The sequence below is a fragment of the Pithys albifrons genome, chromosome 14 (genome assembly GCF_047495875.1).
Source record: "Pithys albifrons albifrons isolate INPA30051 chromosome 14, PitAlb_v1, whole genome shotgun sequence".
Lineage (NCBI taxonomy): Eukaryota > Metazoa > Chordata > Aves > Passeriformes > Thamnophilidae > Pithys > Pithys albifrons.
Genome location: NC_092471.1, coordinates 12,612,975 through 12,631,524, shown reverse-complemented (window position 1 = coordinate 12,631,524; position 18,550 = coordinate 12,612,975). Strand labels below are relative to the sequence as shown.

General features: G+C 40.6%; 1 protein-coding gene across 1 annotated transcript in view; it reads left to right on the top strand.

Annotated features, from left to right (window-relative positions):
• Nucleotides 1-9,489, top strand: part of CHRDL1 (chordin like 1) — a 40,580-nt gene extending 31,091 nt beyond the window's left edge. The window contains exons 9-12 of the mRNA XM_071569206.1: nt 2,147-2,341; nt 3,986-4,153; nt 5,209-5,298; nt 6,875-9,489. Of these exons, the coding sequence (XP_071425307.1) occupies nt 2,147-2,341; nt 3,986-4,153; nt 5,209-5,298; nt 6,875-7,005 (584 nt within the window). The 3' untranslated portion in view covers nt 7,006-9,489. The remainder of the gene's footprint in view (nt 1-2,146; nt 2,342-3,985; nt 4,154-5,208; nt 5,299-6,874) is intronic.
• The last annotated feature ends 9,061 nt before the right edge of the window (nt 9,490-18,550 follow it).

Genomic DNA, 18,550 nt, shown 5'->3' with positions numbered 1-18,550 from the left:
TCTTTATTATCCACCTGAACAAGCATGAAAAAACATTCAGATCATGCCAGTGTTTTATGCTGAATCTAGGAGCAGGAATCTCCATGCAGTGCAATGTCTTTGACATGTAGTTCACACATGAAGACATCATCAAAGTAGTTTCTAACTGACTTGTTTCAGCAGATAAAGAGCATACAGATGAATACCACAGTTCTGGATGCAGTATAATTTCAGACACTCACTGCCTGGAGAGTGTCTGAGAGATCCCCATGATGGAAAGAGGAATGCTGACTATGTGTTTTCTTTTGTTCCTGTGCAATTAACAAGTGTTCTATTAATTAATGCACATGTCCCTTGAGATGCATTTCAACAAGTTAGAAAATAAACACACAACAACTCTCCTGACATGGAAACACTGTGTAGTTGTGTGGATACAGGTTTATCATTCTGAACATGAAGGGCACTAAAAAGGATATCAGGGCACTAGGAATTATTTGCTGTACTTTGGCTTCTACTAGAGCTTCATCTCCTCCCTCAGATTAATTAGTTGACTGTTCTGTGCTAAACAACCCTTAAAACATAGAGAATAGGTATCCACACAATGTCCTGTATTGTCCCTTCCCCTGTCAGGGAGAATTCATGAAGTATTTATGACCATAAAGGATCTGGGGAACTCTGGCTGAGGAAAAACCCCTCTGCAAACATAGCTATAATACAATATTTGAGCATATAAGAACCCTGCTGAGCAGCTGAGTACTTACCGGTTTTCTCATATATAGCTTTTTCACCCATGTTTTTAGTATACAGGTAAAACTTGGCTTTTATTTGAGAAACAAAACTATTTCCTACCTCTAAAATAAAAACATATCTTAAGAAAGAGTTAAAAAGTAGCAAATTATAAACCAAGTGATAGCAGAACCCCATGAAAGACAATACATTGCAAAAAACACTCCCCATAAATCTCAGTAACTCAGTAAAGTATAAACCAGTTGGTTACATCTGTTACCAGTTAGATACAAATTTCAGATTAGAGATAAAAATTAAATTGCTTTTGAAAGTTACAGGAAAAATTGGAACATATTTTACAAAGAAAAACATTAATAAAAATGATGGCATATTAGAGGAATTGGAAATATTTACAACATATCCCAGCTTCACTTAGTTGCTTTTAGAAATCAGGCCATGCCCTTTATTTCACCTTGTTAGGATTAGTTTGCATTTTTCTTTGTGTTTATAAAATATTTGAAAATAAAGAAGTAGGGTTTATAGGACAAATGCAAACATGGTGTAAAGTGATATAATTCCCATCAACTGCTGGGTGACCCAAAGTGGCTTCTCCCAGGCATGGATTTTTCCACTCTCCTTGTGTCAGCTGTATTTCTCTGACTCCCAGGGGCTCTGATGAATAAATATTCTGAGGTTCTTAGATGCTCTTGGAATGAAATTTCAGTCCCATATGCGTCCTTTCATGTTAATGTTTTCTTGTGATTCCAAAAGCCAAATGGCTCTATATACCTATAGACATATATATTGCCACAGAGGACATTAAACTTCATTTTGCAACATTCCCTTGGTTTGTTCTGTGTGTTATGTAGCAGAACTCTCATGCAAAAGCAATAAAAGGCCCAGGTGGCACTAATCATGCTGCTGATAGCATGGCTCTCTTCAGCTTATGGCTGAAGCTGTGCAGATGACTCAGTAGCAAATGACATGATTCTGTCATCTGCAAATGCAATTCTAGCAGCCAGAGCCACTGTAGCAGGCTGTGTCCTGTGTGTGGACTGACATCAGGAGGGGAAGGAGGAGTGAGTTTTATGAGCTGGTTAATGATGCACAACTGAAATGCACCGCAGGGGAGCCAGTCAGATACTTGACTCAACCACCTTCACTGTTTCCTCAAAACAGGAATGGGCATCAGCGTCAGCAGAGTTGGAATCAAGGCAAAACTGCTCAGGAAAGGGTGACCACAGGCTCAGACTGATTTTAAGTAATGAAACTCCAAGTTAAAATTAACAAGCAGAGAAATGGGTCAGAGACACTAACAGATGACATATGGAGACACTGCCTTAAAAAAATGTGTTTGAATCAAACCAATATTCATGGAGAGGTGGCCAGTGAACATACCTTTTCCAGTTGTACTTTTTCTTCTTTTTCTTTTCTTTTGTAGTTTGTGTTTCAAATGGCAAAACGTACTCCCATGGTGAATCTTGGCATCCTAATCTCCGGGCCTTTGGCATCGTAGAGTGTGTGTTGTGCACCTGCAACATCACCAAACAAGAATGTAAGAAAATTCACTGTCCAGAACAATATCCCTGCAAATACCCTCAGAAAGTAGAAGGAAAATGCTGTAAAGTCTGTCCAGGTAAAACAACATTGATCACAGACCACCTTTTCACTGTGCATGTTAAGGGGCTTGGCTCAAGCCTTCCGGTCACAACAGCAGTAGCTGTGCCTGTGTCCAAGGTGTGTGCAGGGTCCTGGTGTGGGACAGGCAGAGCTGCCTGGCCAGCCCTGCCCTCACTGCTCTCCTCACACAGGGCCAGGCTGCCTGGCACGCGTGTTCTGATCAGTCACTGCCTTTCTCTCTGCTGTTGGCACGACTTCCTGACGCTCATTTCCAAAGAGAGTATTACAGAAATGTATACAGAAAGTTCATTACTGTCATAAGACTCCCATCCTTCCCCCACCACAGAGCCCACAGAACTTTCAAATCATTTTATAGCTTGTGAAATCTGTTTGGAGATAACATCATTTCTGCTTTTTAAAATGTACCAGAAGGATTCAAAACTCTGATTGGTGTCAGTTACGTAACTTAATCCTTAAAATAAATACTAGCTTATCACAGATTTAGCATTGTGTCTATGCTGCATTAATGATAAAACTTTGTAGACATTACTAAAGTAAATGCCTACAGCTAGTGAAAAATCTGCTAACAGGAATCTGCTGATGGTCTGCCAAATTACTGGCCATGTTGTAAATGACATAATGGGTAAAAGAGGGTCTAGTTCCTTTATGTGCCTTTAAACTTCTTTTCTAATCTGTGTGGCCCATTTTCATGTTTGTTGGTGATGCACTGGGTGAAAATGCTCTGAGGAAATGAGTATATAGAAACCTCCATAGTAGGCACACTTCCCATCTTTTGCTAGCCTTGCTAACTGGGGAGAAAGCACAATGCAGTGGCAGTAGGCAGGCAGGAGGTGTGGATCTTTTGGATACTTGTGAACCAGAGATCCACAGCTTTCATTGGAAGAAGCCAGCAAAACCTGGAAGACAGGCTTCAATAGAAAATCTAATGGCAAAAAGAAAGTTACTGTCTTGTTCTTTGAGACTCTGTGGGCCCATTTTAAAGAAAACCAAATCTCTTCTTGCAGTCTGTCTGTGGAGATGTATTAATTATTAGGTGTTTCCACAGACAGTAGTCTGAGCCTCTGAGTTGCATCACCTCTCTTACATTCTTGTCCAACTTCCAATTGCAAACAGAATAATTACAATTTTTACTTTCATGCTCTATGACTTTACTGGGTGGGCAAGAGATACTGTGCCCTGTGGCTCGCCCAGGCTTGCAGTGCCCAGCTGGCTGCTGCAAAATGCAAACCTCGTGGGTTCTACCTGTCCAGCAAAGCATTCATTTGTGTCTCTTCACTCTGACCAACCACCAATTTTCCTTTACTTATTACCTCTGAGATTTCTATCCTTATTTCAAATACTCTTGGAAAGAGGTCAACAGGTTCGAAAACTGTGAGGAGTCTCCCAGACCACATGGTTTTACAGCTCATTTCCTTAGGAGACTGGATTCTAACTGTGAATACTGTCTTGCCACCACAGACAGACCACCAGAACCTGCAAAGTAGAACACTGGTGAAGTGTCTGGGGCTTAACTGGGATGGCCATACAAATGAAAATCCTACTTTTAAACTAGACATGCTTGGCTATTGGTGTCAAGTAAGTTCTGGAGGACTTGATTACAGCTGTAGTGTGTGTTTTGGCCTTTTTTTTTAATAAACAGAGGATGTGCCAAGCCAAACCTTTGACAACAAAGAGTACTTCTGTGGGAAAGAGACATTTCCTGTCTATGAATCCGTTTTCACAGAGGAAGGAGAAACCATCAGGAAAATTGCAATAGAGATTGAAAAGCCACCTCAAATAGAAATACATGTGTGGACAATTAGAAAAGGTGAGTTGAGAAAGTTTTTTCCTTAAAGAGTGTTACTGCCTGCCATTAAAATTCCAGGACAGTTTACAAATCCAAACACTCTGAGACTGCTGGTTTGGCTCTTTAGGATATCACTATTACAGCCACTTCCAACATACTCAAGTTTTGCTGTACAAAACCCATTAGAAACACACGAAGCTGTAGTTCTCCTACTCTTGATTGGGAGCAAAAGCACAATGACAAACAGGTTGTCAACAATGCTCTGTGCAATTTATTGCAGAGAAATGGATGTGGACCAAGTGCCTGGAGACTCTTACTTAGGGTGGACCAAAAAGCTTTGCATTGAAATAAGTTTACCCTGTCTGCCTTAGTGATGCTACATCCAGGGTGGTTGAGAATATGGGGAAAAATGTGTTAAGGATGGAAACAGTATCTTTTACTGGACTAACTGGTAAAATTAGAAAAAATTAGAGAAGCATTCTGAAGCCCAAGCTCTAGTGCAAATTGTGAACTTTCAGTGTAATAAAAACTACCTCCAGCCTCCTAAAAATCCAATCTGCTTAATCCACTTTAAGTAAAAAGCGTTTCATCCTCATAGGAAACTCTCAAATTGTGCAGAAAGCCAAGGCCAAAATGGGAGCAGAAGTCAAAGAGCATTGGGTGGTTCACACATACCATGTGTGTTCAAGAAGCCACAAAGCCTCATAATGATTTGACAATGATGTTGTCTGCTGGCTCATGACAGGCTAAATGGTATCTGACTGCATAATTAGAGTGGTTTTCTCCAAGACACTGGGATTTTTGGCTTCAGTTGTAGTCTTACATTTACTCATATTTAAGGAAGGATTCAGCTATTTTGGAAAAGAGTTGGCTAATTCTCACATCCCTCACAAACTCACTGCAATCACAATTCCGTGGAAGGACTTACAGGAAAGTAGCAAAAAATGAGAGGGAGGTTGAGAAACAATAAAAAAAAAGAACAGGCTGAAAATTTTACAGAAAACCAGGGCAGCACTCCAGGTTTGGAATAACAGGTACATTTCCAGTAACATGCATTTCTCATTTCTTTGCTGAAGGGATTCTGCGTCACTTCTATGTTGAAAAAGTGTCCAAAAGAGAATTTGAAGAACTTCCTTACTTCAAGCTGATAACAAGGACAACCCTTAGTAAGTAAAATTCTGACCTCTTGAGGTTTCTACTTTCCATATAATCATAGCTGTGAAAAACATTGTGTTACTGAACATAGTCAGTTGGATGTACTAACTTGGCCTCCAGTACATGGTCACAATAGTTCTTAAGTTTAGATTCAAATAATTAAAATACAGCAATTTAAAATATACATAGATATAACAGTAGTTCATGTCCATGCTTAGTCTCCTATTTTTGATAAAATACAAGATAGGCTGTTTTCTGCCCATACTGACATAAATCTGAAATATGACTGATGTCAGCACAGCAGCACAATTTGGATTTGTTTATGTGACATGTCAAGTTATCCCAGTGCTTTAGAAAGTCATTTGGAAGGTAAAAAGTTCAGATATTATTAAAGGAGTTCTGCATACATGTATGTTATATTTGGAAGATTCATTTCCCATGTTCTTAACAATATCTTCAGAGTCCGGAGTGCTCACCATTACAAGGTCGTGAGTTCGAGTCTCAGTGGGGACTGTCCCCTGGCAGTTAAAGCCTCCCTGCCATCCCATCCCATCAGATCTCAGATGCTCAGCAGGGTCAGCCCCGGTCAGTACCAGGTGCTGTGACAGTCCCGAGGACTTCACTGTCACTGTCCAAGCTCACTCAGCTGTGGCAGATGGACCTTGGGACTTAAACGGTGGGGTCAGTTCTGCACACGCTGAGCCTCACCTAAAACATCCACTGGGCAGGCTGGAAGGGCACACCCCTTCGTTCGCGAAGGTTGGCCATACACATGCAACGATATCTTCACTATTAAAATGGAGTATTTAAAAGGACATGTACTTCTTTTATCACTCTTGATTTGATTTCTTTTTTGTACATCAAGTTTGGGATTTTGGTAGTAGCTGACAATTACAAATTCAGCTGATTTCATAGTTGAAGTAAGATAGAGATATTTTTACTTCCTAGTTCTTTTGCATTAAACTTGTAATTTTTTTCTATAATTTTTTCCTAATTAACTAAAGAAGTCTTCTTCCCAGGAATAATATATTCTTAATAATACAGGCCTATTGAGATGCAGACACCTTCTCATATAAAAAATCTCCTGTTTTTTTGCTGTCAGCCTTCCTGAGCTTGTAATTGTTATCTGTAATGTAGTATTCTAGTTACAGGACAGTGTGAATTTCCCTTAACATTATCAAAATTGTGTAGAAATATTAGTATCCATCCAACAGAGTTTGTATTACACACAGGTGGGCAGAGTTCACAGCACTTGAAACACTTAAGATGTGTTGCTTCCCACTTTGGAATACTTTGGTTTGCCAGGGTATCCAGTGTCATGAGCTGTTGGATAAATACAGCCAACTTACAGGAGTATTTAATTAAAAAATAATAATATTCTGGTCGTTTTTTATTATTTTTAATAAAGTTATTTTGCATGGAGTATGTTACATGATTGTAAGATACTTTGAATATTTTTCATGGGAGGACTGGACATTCCCTCTTAGGCCACTGTGAATCAGTTGGTTTGCAGAGTACTTATAAATGTCTTCAAAGTCCCCTGTGCCCTTTACTAAGTATCTGTCTCCTCTGTGTTTTTGTTTTCAGGCCAGTGGAAAATATTTAGCGAGGGAGAAGCTCAGATCAGCCAAATGTGTGAAAGCAGAGTGTGCAGGACTGAGCTCGAGGATTTGGTAAAGGTTTTGTACCTTGAAAAGTCTGAAAAGGGTCACTGTTAAGGGAGACAGCACAGGAGGGAAAAACACAAGAAAACTTGGATCTGCAGCTGGACTGCAGGCTTATTTTGCTTAAGTCAACAGTTGCCCTAAACCCCAAAACTATAATGCAGTAATTATTCACATCATGCACAGCAAATTTGCTGCTTTATGTGTAGTGGTCTGTGTCAACTGTTCAAATACCTCCTCCAAAAGACTAGGAGGCTCTGTATTAGTGGTGGGGGCAGGAGAAAGGGAGACTGTGCTTTCCCAGACTTGCCTTTCTTTACAAGTTAAAAAGAGAAAGCAGAACATTTTTATTATTACTATTTGGCCAGTTACTCAAACTAATGAAAAGAAGAACACCTAATAAATGTGCAGGAGCTATGGAGAGCATTATTTCCTGTGCTAAATTTATACCATTTCTGCTATTGAAATGACTCATGGATTTCTTTTGGTTGTGGAGGAAAAATACAAGTGATACAATACTTGTGTTGGAAATAGAAAAAGCAGATTTAAACGAACAAACTCCTAAGCAGCCTGGCCTTTGGGATGATGTCTTGTAGTTGAGCAAGCAAAGTCCATAAACTGAACAGCAGGTGTGAGTGGCAATCACTGTATTTTCATAGCAGCTGGAGAAAATGTTCGCTTTAAAGTGGTTTTCACTGTTTCCTCCACCCACTTCTCTGAAAAATGCCAAGTGTTAGCTCCCTATCACGGCCCTAATAACTTCATTCTTCTGGGCCCTATTAACACATGGGCTTGGCTGACAGACTGCCTTCTACAGTGATGGGGCAGAAGGTAGTGAAGCACTTGCAGTGTTATCAAAACACCTAGAGCGTTAAACCTCACAATTAATAACTCCTTAAGTTGTGGCAGGGATTAATTTATTTGTTCTGATTTGTTACAAACCTAATCTTCTGCATTTTTCTGAGAGTGACCTCTCAACTCTCATGCTTCAAGGACAGCTCTCTGCCATGACAAACACCAAACAGCTCCAGCAGGCCTTTAGAGCACAACAGCTCTGGGACAACTGTGGTGAAGCAAAACAAATCTGAGAGAACCTGTTAAATTTAGTGTGGCATGTCTACAGCGTGTTCGAGAGGGGTAGCTCTCTTCTGCAGAATAACTGTTAAGTATAATCTAAAAACTGTTTTCTCTGAAGAGTCACCAAAACCCTGCACTGCACCATGGCTGCAATTTTGGATTAAAACCCAAGATGCAAGTGCCTCTGCCTGCTTTTGCTCTGAATTTCTACTCCACAGGCAGACAGGAATAGTGCTGTGCAAACACATGCTAGGAAACAAAGCTTTATGGAAACGGCATGAGCCGGGGCTGGGGCTTCCCAGGGAGTAAAATCAACAGTGACAGCACAGGTTTTGAGGTTTGTCTTTCTGCCAGTGACAGCACTCCATGGTGTCCCCATTCCTAAAGGGGTGAAGGTGTGGCAGGGATTGGTACTGGATGCCAAAAGCCTGTTCAGGCAGAGCTTCACCTTCCCGAGGGGACCCTTGGCTGGAGCAGCAGACCCTGGAGCCTCTCTTAGCACCGCAGGCTGCAGGACCGACATCTCCATGAAACCCGGGATGAGCCTGTGCCCCCGAGCCTTGGGAGGAGTGGGATGCAGGGCTGCTCAACGGAGAGGAGCAAATCAGGAGAACAGACAGGAAGGTGAATGAAAGGCTCAAGGGAATTAGGAGAATACATACAGGGTGATCTCAGGACCACCCTGCTGTCCCTGGGCCTGGATGGAGAGCAGGTAGGATTTGGGAATACTGGCCATTTGAAAGTACAGCAAGCTGCAATGCAGGAACACCTGGCCATGAGAAGTCCTCTATAACTGTTCTTTAAAAGGAGAGCTGAGTGAACTGTCCCACCACCTTTCCATGAGGACTGTAGCTTCCATAAGTCCTGTCCTGGTGTTGGACAGGGGTGTAGCATATCCAAACTGAGGTCCTAAGACCTCACTGCACCAGAGGTTACTGCGATGTACTTGTGGAAGAGGCAGTTTGGCATCAGCAGCACCCATTGCAGTGGCATCTCCTGGGTTGAAATGTGCTGCACAAGTGTAAAGTTTTATTATAAATCTTTAGGAAGAGGTTCTGAGGAACAGTAGTGATCTGGTGGGAAAACCAGCAGTTGATTTCTCACCTAACAGGCCTTGTCTGTTTGTAGCGGTAGCTGGTGAAAAGAGACTAAGTGGAAAGTGTACAGTGTTTGTAAATTTTTTTATGAACAAGGCAGCCTGCTTTTTGTATTTGTGACAGGACAGGTGGAATCCAGATTGTATATTTATTTTATAATAAATACTTTTTAAGAAAAGCAAAAAACAATCATAAGCATCATTTAGTAAAATGTAGTGTTGAGTTTTTCCAGTTTCTGATCACAACAAAATACACAGTGTCATTGTTTTTCATTCTCTTCATGAGATGTATGTCTGTTACAGTACTTATTTATGTACTTGTTGTATCACTTTGACCTGGTTTGATAAATTAATAAACTCTGAAGTTGATAATAAAACAAGATGGTTTGCATATGTGATGTTTGGTCAAGATGTTTGGTTTCAGTTCCTTGTTTGCAGTCTGGCTGCTGCCACCTCAGAGAAGGTAAAGCCACGTGCCCAGCTGTGAAATGAGGACTGAGCTGTGGAAGAATCAGATTGGGAAATACCCAATTTAATTCAGCTTTAACCTACCTGGCATGATTAATTTTGAAAATCAAGCCATTGCCATCCTTACATGGAAACCAATTAAAGAAGAAATCAAGCATTGACAACATTGAGAGAACAGTACATGACATCCTGCTTTCTGGGCAATACATATTCTGAAGCTCTAAATAATTGGGGGAATGTTGATGGAATCAATCTGTGCTAATGACTAAAAAGAGATGACTTTCAGAAACAAGAAAAAATGCAAAACATTAAGTCACACATGGCTAGCAGTGTAAGTAAAATGGAGAGTATCAGCCTTGGCAAAGATGAGCATTCAAAGTAAATCACTTTGAATCAATTAGTGGATCAAATCTGAAATCCAGGATGTCTCTGGAAATTCCTAAGGAGATTGATTTCTGTTATTTCCTGACACCCTGCATATTCATTTTGGCCATGTACCTGCTCTGCTTTGCTCCTCTGACTGTGTGAGGGGTGTTTGCCTTCCTGCTGGTTGCAGACAAAGTCACCAACAGTCAGGCTTGCACAGCTGCATCCCCACTGAATGTATATTCTTGGTTGCATAACATCCAAATGCTTTTTAGCAGCACAATCTTATTTCTCACCTCACTCCTATCCCACTCTCATGTAACAGGGATCCTTTCTGGCTCCACATGACTCCAGAGGCAGGAGAGGCTGGGTACTAAGAGGAGTGACCTGTACTGAAAATACATTGAATTATACCTACAAAAATACAAGAGAAAAAAATGTGTCAGCCTAACTAACACTCATCTTCCTACACCCTCCATTAAAAAAGGTCAAAGCATTTCACAATTCAGATGATGACTCCTTCCAAAATAATTGATAACACATGAAGTATTTGCGTAATGTTGGTGTGCTCTGGTGCCTATTGTGTTATCCATCGAAGATAAAAGCCAAGATTTTTGTAATTTATTGTGGGAGGGGTGAAAATTGACAAAGTTAATCCTTATTTCCATTTATTGCTTTTGTTTGAGGTTTGAAAAATGTCTTCATCTTCTGATCTGAGGTTTTGGACTGTTTTACTTCTTCAGTAAAGTATGTCTGCAACTACATGAGTATATGAGTTTGAACCCACAACCCTCCCTTCTCACATAACACCAACCCAACTGTGAGCAAGAATGCAAAGCATCCAAAGCAAAAACAAATAATTGATTTTAACTCGGCAAAAGAGTTTTTAATGTAGACACACTGGATGATAGTTCAGCACACTCAGAAAAGGCAGTGAGTCTGATTACACTACCACTTAAAGTAAAAACTCCCCATCTGTCCTCAAGTAACCTCAGCTCAAGAGGCAGAGACAGCACATCACACTCAGCATTATGTGTAGCTAACTACTACAAAGAGCACCCAGAGTTAGTCCATCTTCACACCAAGATCAAATCTGTCTCCTATAAATTTACTTCCCTGTTTATCTCTTCTTTATTTGCTTGTTTCAGGATCAACACCACAAGATCAGGTCCCAGTAAATTAAAACTGCATTCTATTGCTGCTGATGTGAACAGCAAAACTCCCAATCTCTCCAAGAAGGGGCCTCTGGAGAACTCACACTGATAATTGCTGTTCTGGCATTAAACCCATTGTGGTGTGCTCTAGTATTTAGTGTGTACCAAAGATACAGTTTATACTTTTCACAGGCAGTCACTTCATGTTCCTCAGCCAGAACTGTTGCTCCAGCCTGTTCCTGCCCAGCTCAGTTCCTCTGCCAACAGCTAGGATGGGACAATAAATCTGAATTCTAATTCTAGAGGCATAAACAGAAGTCAAGTGATGCTTAAGGTTTATGTTCTGGGGTATTTTTGCTCCACATCTCTAAATGGGAAGAGTCAGACTTTCCCATTAACAATTTTAGCTTGACATTAACCTGGCATTTATTATCATTTCCTGTACTGAAGTGTTGTGCAGCGTGGCCAGCTTGTATCCTACTAAATATGCACTTTGTGGTAGCTGCAGTTCAACAGAGACTGGAACAGTTCCTACATAAACTTTTCTTGGTGTACCAGGGTGGAATGGGAAGTGGTGTAGCAGCATCAAACAAGGAAAGTGAGCTCTTGGGCCAGCTTTTTCCTTAGTGTAATAAAAAAATCGTTATGTAGAAGTACTTATGGCTGCATAACTATCCATAAAGTAATAGACAACAGTCACTAAATACAATCTTCACAAAGGTCTTCATAGAAAAAGGAAGATTTGATTTTAAATGTAGTTATTTAGTTAACAAAAAAAATATTCTTAAAGACACATGTACAGCTCCAAGTGATGATGTTCCAGAAAGCTGGGTTTGTGTATCTGAGATCAAATTTTCAATTCTGTGCTATTAGAAGATATTTCCTTGCTTTGAATGCCTTATTACATATTCACATAAGCCAAGTTTCACAAAATCTCTGGGTTTAGATCTAGTCAGACAGTGACATCCTTTCAGAAATGGTCCAGTAACAACACTAAAAAGCATTAGAGGATGCTTGCAATCAGAACTGCTTATCCAGGAAATTTAACTTTCCCATTCATATTAATGCCAACCAGGTGCAAAATTAGGCAACCAAATCCTACCAGTAGCCTTCCTCACTCACTTCAGACTATGTAAATTATGATAACCAAGTCAAAATAAAAAAGGAAAAAGTGATTTTGAGCTTCAGCAAATGGGATGGAAATAAAACACCTGCTGCTATTCTGTTTGAAAGACTTTGTTTAGAAATTATGGATTGTCTTCACAAGTGAGAGGAAAAAATTGCAGATTTTTCTTTTAATTCAGCCTAGAGTCTCTTATTTTGCATTCATAAGCAACTGAAAGACTCAATTGATAATAATGGTCAAAGCCCATGGAGACTTAAGAACATAAAACAGCTCTTCCCACCCTGATTTTTCTTCTTACTTCAAAGTCAGACATTTTTTAAAGACCTTTGTACTGATGAGTCCCCGGTGAAAAGACTGGGCTCTTCCCATGACATCAGCTTATAACAAGCTCCCACTTTCTTTATAGTCTGCATGTGTTGGGAATGACTTACTCCATCTAAATTATGTCCATGATGAGATCACTTTTATTAAGACAAAACTATCATAACTACCATGTTCATGATGACTACAACTCACATTAATACAGAGAGCGTGTAGGAAAATGTAGTCACTGACTTACTTTTCAAGTAAGAAGTTAAGCAAACCCTTGAGAAATTGAGGAGTTTCTCTAAACTCCTGGGAACTGCAAAGCTTCATTTGAAAACTGAATGTGGCAAACTGCAGCTCTAGAATGAAGCTGCAGCAAAGTCAATCTACTGAAAGATTCTTGAAGCCAGGACTCCAGTAACAGACAAATGGGCTTTCCCGATTCTAAGATTACACAGCTCAAACAAAGCAGAAACTCCCTGCTTGCCACTGTTCTCTTAAAATATGTTTCTCTGTAAATCTACATAATAGTCTATGAAGGTTTTTGTGAAATTCAGTAGAAAGAGATACATCAAATAGGATTTCAGAGAAAATTATCAGATCAAGTTCTGTGTAAACCAGCCTATTTGCACATTAGAGGGACATCTGATCCAACAGAGGAATGAGCACTTCCATCTGGACAGAGGACACAAGAAAAAAATTGAGGAAAATATGATACTGTCTGTTATAAGTGTAAGCAGAAAGATTTTTCTTCTTTCCATTTTCATTTACATTGAGCTTTTCAGAGCCATTGCATATCATTCAGTGCTACTCCTGCTGAACAAGTTGTGAATTCTTAATAGATTTCCAAACTGAAGTTTCCAGAGGACTGCTTACCCCAAGGGATTAGTAAAGAGAGTAGACCAGTTGTCACTTTGAGTTCTACTTCAGGGCAATGGACTGAACCCAGCAGACCAGCTTTTATTTCCATCCAAAACATCCATAAAACACACTCAAGACCTTGCTCGTAAAAAAAGATTGCTCTGGTCTAACACATGAAAGGCAGTCAAGGTGAACCCCAGGAACTCTTCTGGGGCTGCCTCCATCAGCCAGTGCATCTTCAAGCCATTGTTACTGCTCCACATTATGTTACCTAATATAGAATCATAGAATCGATTGGGTTGGAAAAGACCTCCGAGATCATCAAATCCAACCCTTGGTCCAACTCCAGTCCCTTTACCAGATCATGGCACTCAGTGCCATGGCCAATCTCAGTTTAAAAACCTCCAGGGATGGGGAATCCACCCCCTCTCTGGGCAGGCCATTCCAATGCCTGAGCACTCTCTCTGGAAAGAATTTCTTTTTGCTCTCCAACTTCAATTTCCCCTGGCAGATCTTGAGCCTGTGCCCCCTTGTCCTATTGCTGAGTGCCTGGGAGAAGAGACCAACCCCCACCTGGCTAAAACTTCCCTTCAGGTAGTTGTAGACAGTGCTGAGGTCACCTCTGAGCCTCCTCTTCTCCAGGCTAAACACCCCCAGCTCCCTCAGCCTCTCCTCACAGGACTTGTGCTCCCGTCCCTTCACCAGCCTTGTTGCTCTTCTCTGGACAAATAAATAGTCAAAAACTTTAGTCTTTTCCCTGGTATCAAAGTAACCTGGTTTCTATCAAGAGTCTTCCATCAGCATCCCTCCAATCCCAGAGGTAAGGACACCCTGTACCTATTCTACACTGAAAAAAAAATCTGGTAAAACAAGATCTTGTGACCCAAAAAAGCAGGACAGCCAAAATCTGCTTCCTAAGAACTCTTGATGACCTAGCTGGGAGAAACTCAGTAATACAAATTCCAGCTCTGCTGCCTGGGAAATCACAAAGGATCCTGGCCCATTTCTGAAAAAACTTGTGAAAAGCCAGTCTGCCCCTGCCAACAGCATAACTGTTATTGTCACTAATGGCCAACTGAGAGAGAATCCCCAAACAAAGCTGGTGATTAGGCTTCAGAGAACTCAGAATGATGTAATGTTAGATTTTGACTTAAAGCAGGTAGTCCAACAAGTTGAAAGTGCATTTAGATAAAATATTTTATAGATCAAAGGCTTCAGGTGCCACATAAACTCTTCAATTTGAAGATTTGACTGTGGCATAAGAGATGCCAAAATTGGGGAGGAAATGAGAAAATCTGATGTAACTCCTTCAAAATGAGCTTTTAAGTAAGTTAAAACCAGACTGTTGTGCTCTTTTTTACACCTTTAATTTTGCCATACAAGTTAACTACTTTGGATATGCTTGTATCTCTTTTCTCCATTATAAATCTCATTAACTCCTCACTGGAAACACATAATCTTCCACTATCTTGATAAAACTCGTTTTTCCAAAATAATAAATAAAATAGGGTGAAAACAAGCTTAAGGCAGTGATGGAACTCTTTTATGAAGTGAATAGGTGCCGTCTGTGCCAATACAGTCTGTTTAATCACAGCCTAACATTTTAATTATGTATATAGCTAAGCAGATTTGCTTGCATTGGCTTAATTATTCTGCATGATAATATGAACAAAGGGCCTCTGTTAAAGTAATCAACAAGAATTTTAGCTGGCTGAGTTTCTCAAATGTTCCAAGAGCAATGAAAGATCTGATCATTAAGCATTTACTGCCCCTGAGAGCTATTTTAAACCTGTTCCCTTCATATCACAGCTGGCCTCAAATTCTTTTTATCTGAAAGCCCTAGTAAGGCAGAACAAAAGAATGTTTCTCGTTTGGAGTGAGCTGTCTGTGTCATCTGTGTGATGTTCACTAGCAGGAGATGTCTATCTTAATGAGCTTTTGGCCAGGAACAGCGCTGCCACTTTCTAACTTTTGTCCAGTTCACAGGGCTCCTGGTGCAGGGTGTGCTGGATGTGTTAGAATTGTAAATGAGCCCCGGCAACCCCACATTGCCCGAGGATCCCACAGTGACAATTAAGCAGCAGAGGCTGCTCCGGGGGCCTCTCCTGCCGGATAATTGACCCCGACGGGAGCTATGCAGAGAACCCACGCTGGAGGTGAGGACACAGAACAGAAGTGAAGGTTCATTATCTTGCAATGAAAGGGAAGTTAGTACCAATGGGAACTGGGTTTTAAAGGACCAACGGGTTAAAGCTTTCACTTTTTGGAGGTGTTTACCATTAATTTCTCCTTTGCCCAACAGAAGTCGACTGTTTTGAAATACTCTTCTTTTTTAGTGGGCCCTGGGAAACAGATCAGTGGTAGCCATGTAAACCCTTCAAACCCACCCACACATAGGTAAAACCAGCCCAAGAATGCCAGAAAGTTGAACAGAGTAAGGCACAACAATAATAAAGACACATCTTGATTAAAAAACTAAACATTCTGCCACTGTAAAATCTTTCCATGTCAAATATGAAAGTTCAGAAAGAAAACCAACAGTCAACATATTACAAGAAATGATCTCTCTGGTGCCCTGTGCACTTTCTCATCCCACTTTCCTCTGTAAGTCTCCCCCATCAGCACATTTCCCATCACACATAACCTGCTCTCACAGACATGGCACACCACAGGAGCAGCTGTCCATGCTGCACCTTGAGAGACACAGTTCACCTTCCCCACAGATGAGTTCAGTGATGGGGGGAACAGAACTACAGGAGTCATCTCATACCAGTACCATGGCATTTATGTAATTTCCATGGGGAGCTGTTTTTCAAATATTCATTTTCTCAATGAAACAGTAACCTTTCTAATTTCTTCCTTAACAAAATACTCTAAAATGTCGGTGATAAACACAGCAAGAAAGGATTCAGGAAGTTCTAAAAACCTGTTAACTTACTATACAAGGCAGATTTACTGGGGGGAATAGGGAGGACTGCTGTGCTTGCAGGCAGTCCTGTGGGCTGTATGTTGCATCATGTGACTGAGCAGAAGCTGTAGCACTCTATGTCACCTTGTCACCACCACAGCTAATTCAGTTACACAACCAGTGTGTATCAAAGTGATAGTTCTCCTGTTCAGTAGCATTTACTCCTGAATCTGCACTCTTGTTTTGCATTCACCCTTCTCCTCTGGTGCTGCCCAGCTGTCTCAGCCCTGTGCCGTTCACCCTCATTCCCTGTCCCTACCACTCCTGCTAACAGGCTTTATCATTTTCCTATAGGCTTATAATTCCTCCTTGCCCCTTAGCTCCTCTTCCCCTCAGACTGCAAAGCACATTCCTTTTCAAACCTCTTACTTGTGCAGTTGATGATATCAGTGAAAAGGCAGTGGTGATGGACGATCTTTTTGAATAAACTTGTGCCAAAAAGAATGAGCACAGCTGAAGGGAAAAGCGTCTGTCACACTGCAGAGGGAGGCATCAATCCCAGGGCCTGTCCTGCTATTCAGGAAAGCATCTCTAGGTGACACTTATATTGTTAACACAGTACATCATTACACAAGTCTTTAATAAATATATATTTTTCAACTCCCACTCATTAATAAAGTCAAAGCCATTCTAGAACTGACTGTTCCCAGGATCTTACTTTTTTCATCTATATTCTAGTCCAGTCTCTGAAACTTTTCACTTACCTCATCTGCATTTTTACTCATTATTTTCTCCTTCCACAAATTTAATTAGTTTTGGCCACCAACTCAGAAATGCCAAAGGCTACTGGAGAACAGTGTGGGGTTTTTTCTGTCATCTTATTGGCAAGGATTGCTGTTAAAAAGCCTGAAAAATAAAAGGAGAAATAAAATGAGGCAAAACAATGACTGAAACTCCTACAATGCACCTGTGGTTTTAGAGAGCTGGATGTTTGGAAGTGGTTATTTTGCTTTCCTCAAATCTGCCCTTTTGAGACACAGACATTCATTCACTCCTGATGGGAGATGGTGAGAAGGAAGAAAGCAGAACTTTTAGGGTTCTGCAGATGGCAAACATGAGGGAAGGCTCTATAGTGAAAAAGAAAGGGTGAAGAAACCACCACATCAGCTTTGCCTTGTGTCTTGCCACACAACTATGGTTGAATGACTTTGCAAATTCTTGAGCAGTTTCCTCTGCAGCACTTCACTGTTTGCTTTCATGCAAGCTGTGGGCTTGGCTCCCATGTTTGGCACAATTCCTACGCAGAGTGAACCCGATTTCCAGACATATTTCCCCTACCACAGCCAGCAGAGTGGACTATGAAATATTCACAACCACATACCTGGCTACAAGCAAAAACATATTGCCTTAAACTGTTCACAAATGTCAATATATATGAAATAGTAAAGAAGTGATGACCTGGGGGAGAAGGACAGGTAGCAGATCTCTACCAGTCCTACCAGAAGAGCTTTACTGGGCCAAAACCCCTGGCTTTTACATCTCAGTTTTGCTGTCGTCAAGCAGATCATCCCCAGCACATGGTAAAACAAACATACAAGACATCTCAAACTTCATTGTGGTCTCACTCCAAAATTGCAAATCCCAGAATTTATCTGGATGATCAGATTTCATTTTGGGGAGTCTAAAAATACCTATGAAGCTCTGGAAACATCAGAACCTCACCAGAAAATGAATAGAGAAATATTTTCTCATTCTGCATGTTTCTCTGGCTTGAAAAATTCCAAAAAATTGTAACTGATACAAGAGTTCTCCCACCAGAGTTATTTTTATGCAATTCACATTCATTTATTAATCCTGGCATCTGAAAATACAGCTCTATATCAGATATGTTCTGATTTTCATTTGGAACCAGTTATAGAATTAATCACCTTTGATTTGGAGGTAAAAACAATCTGAGTTCTCTACAAGATGGATTTGCTTCGACAGGCAATGAAAGTCAGCAAGAGGTTCCCAGGAAAATAGGTATGGATGTGATGTAAGAGTGCCACTGTGTTAATGTCAAACAGTTACCACCAGGAACTATCTGCACCCCGAGATCTTAACAAAACCTTGCTTTTTAACTTCTTTGATCTAGGGAATAGCAACAAACTCAAAACTGGTAAAAAAGAAAGTTCCTTCTGCCAGCAGCCTTTGAAACCACTGCGGCAGGAGACCACACACAGGAATCCAGAGTGTTA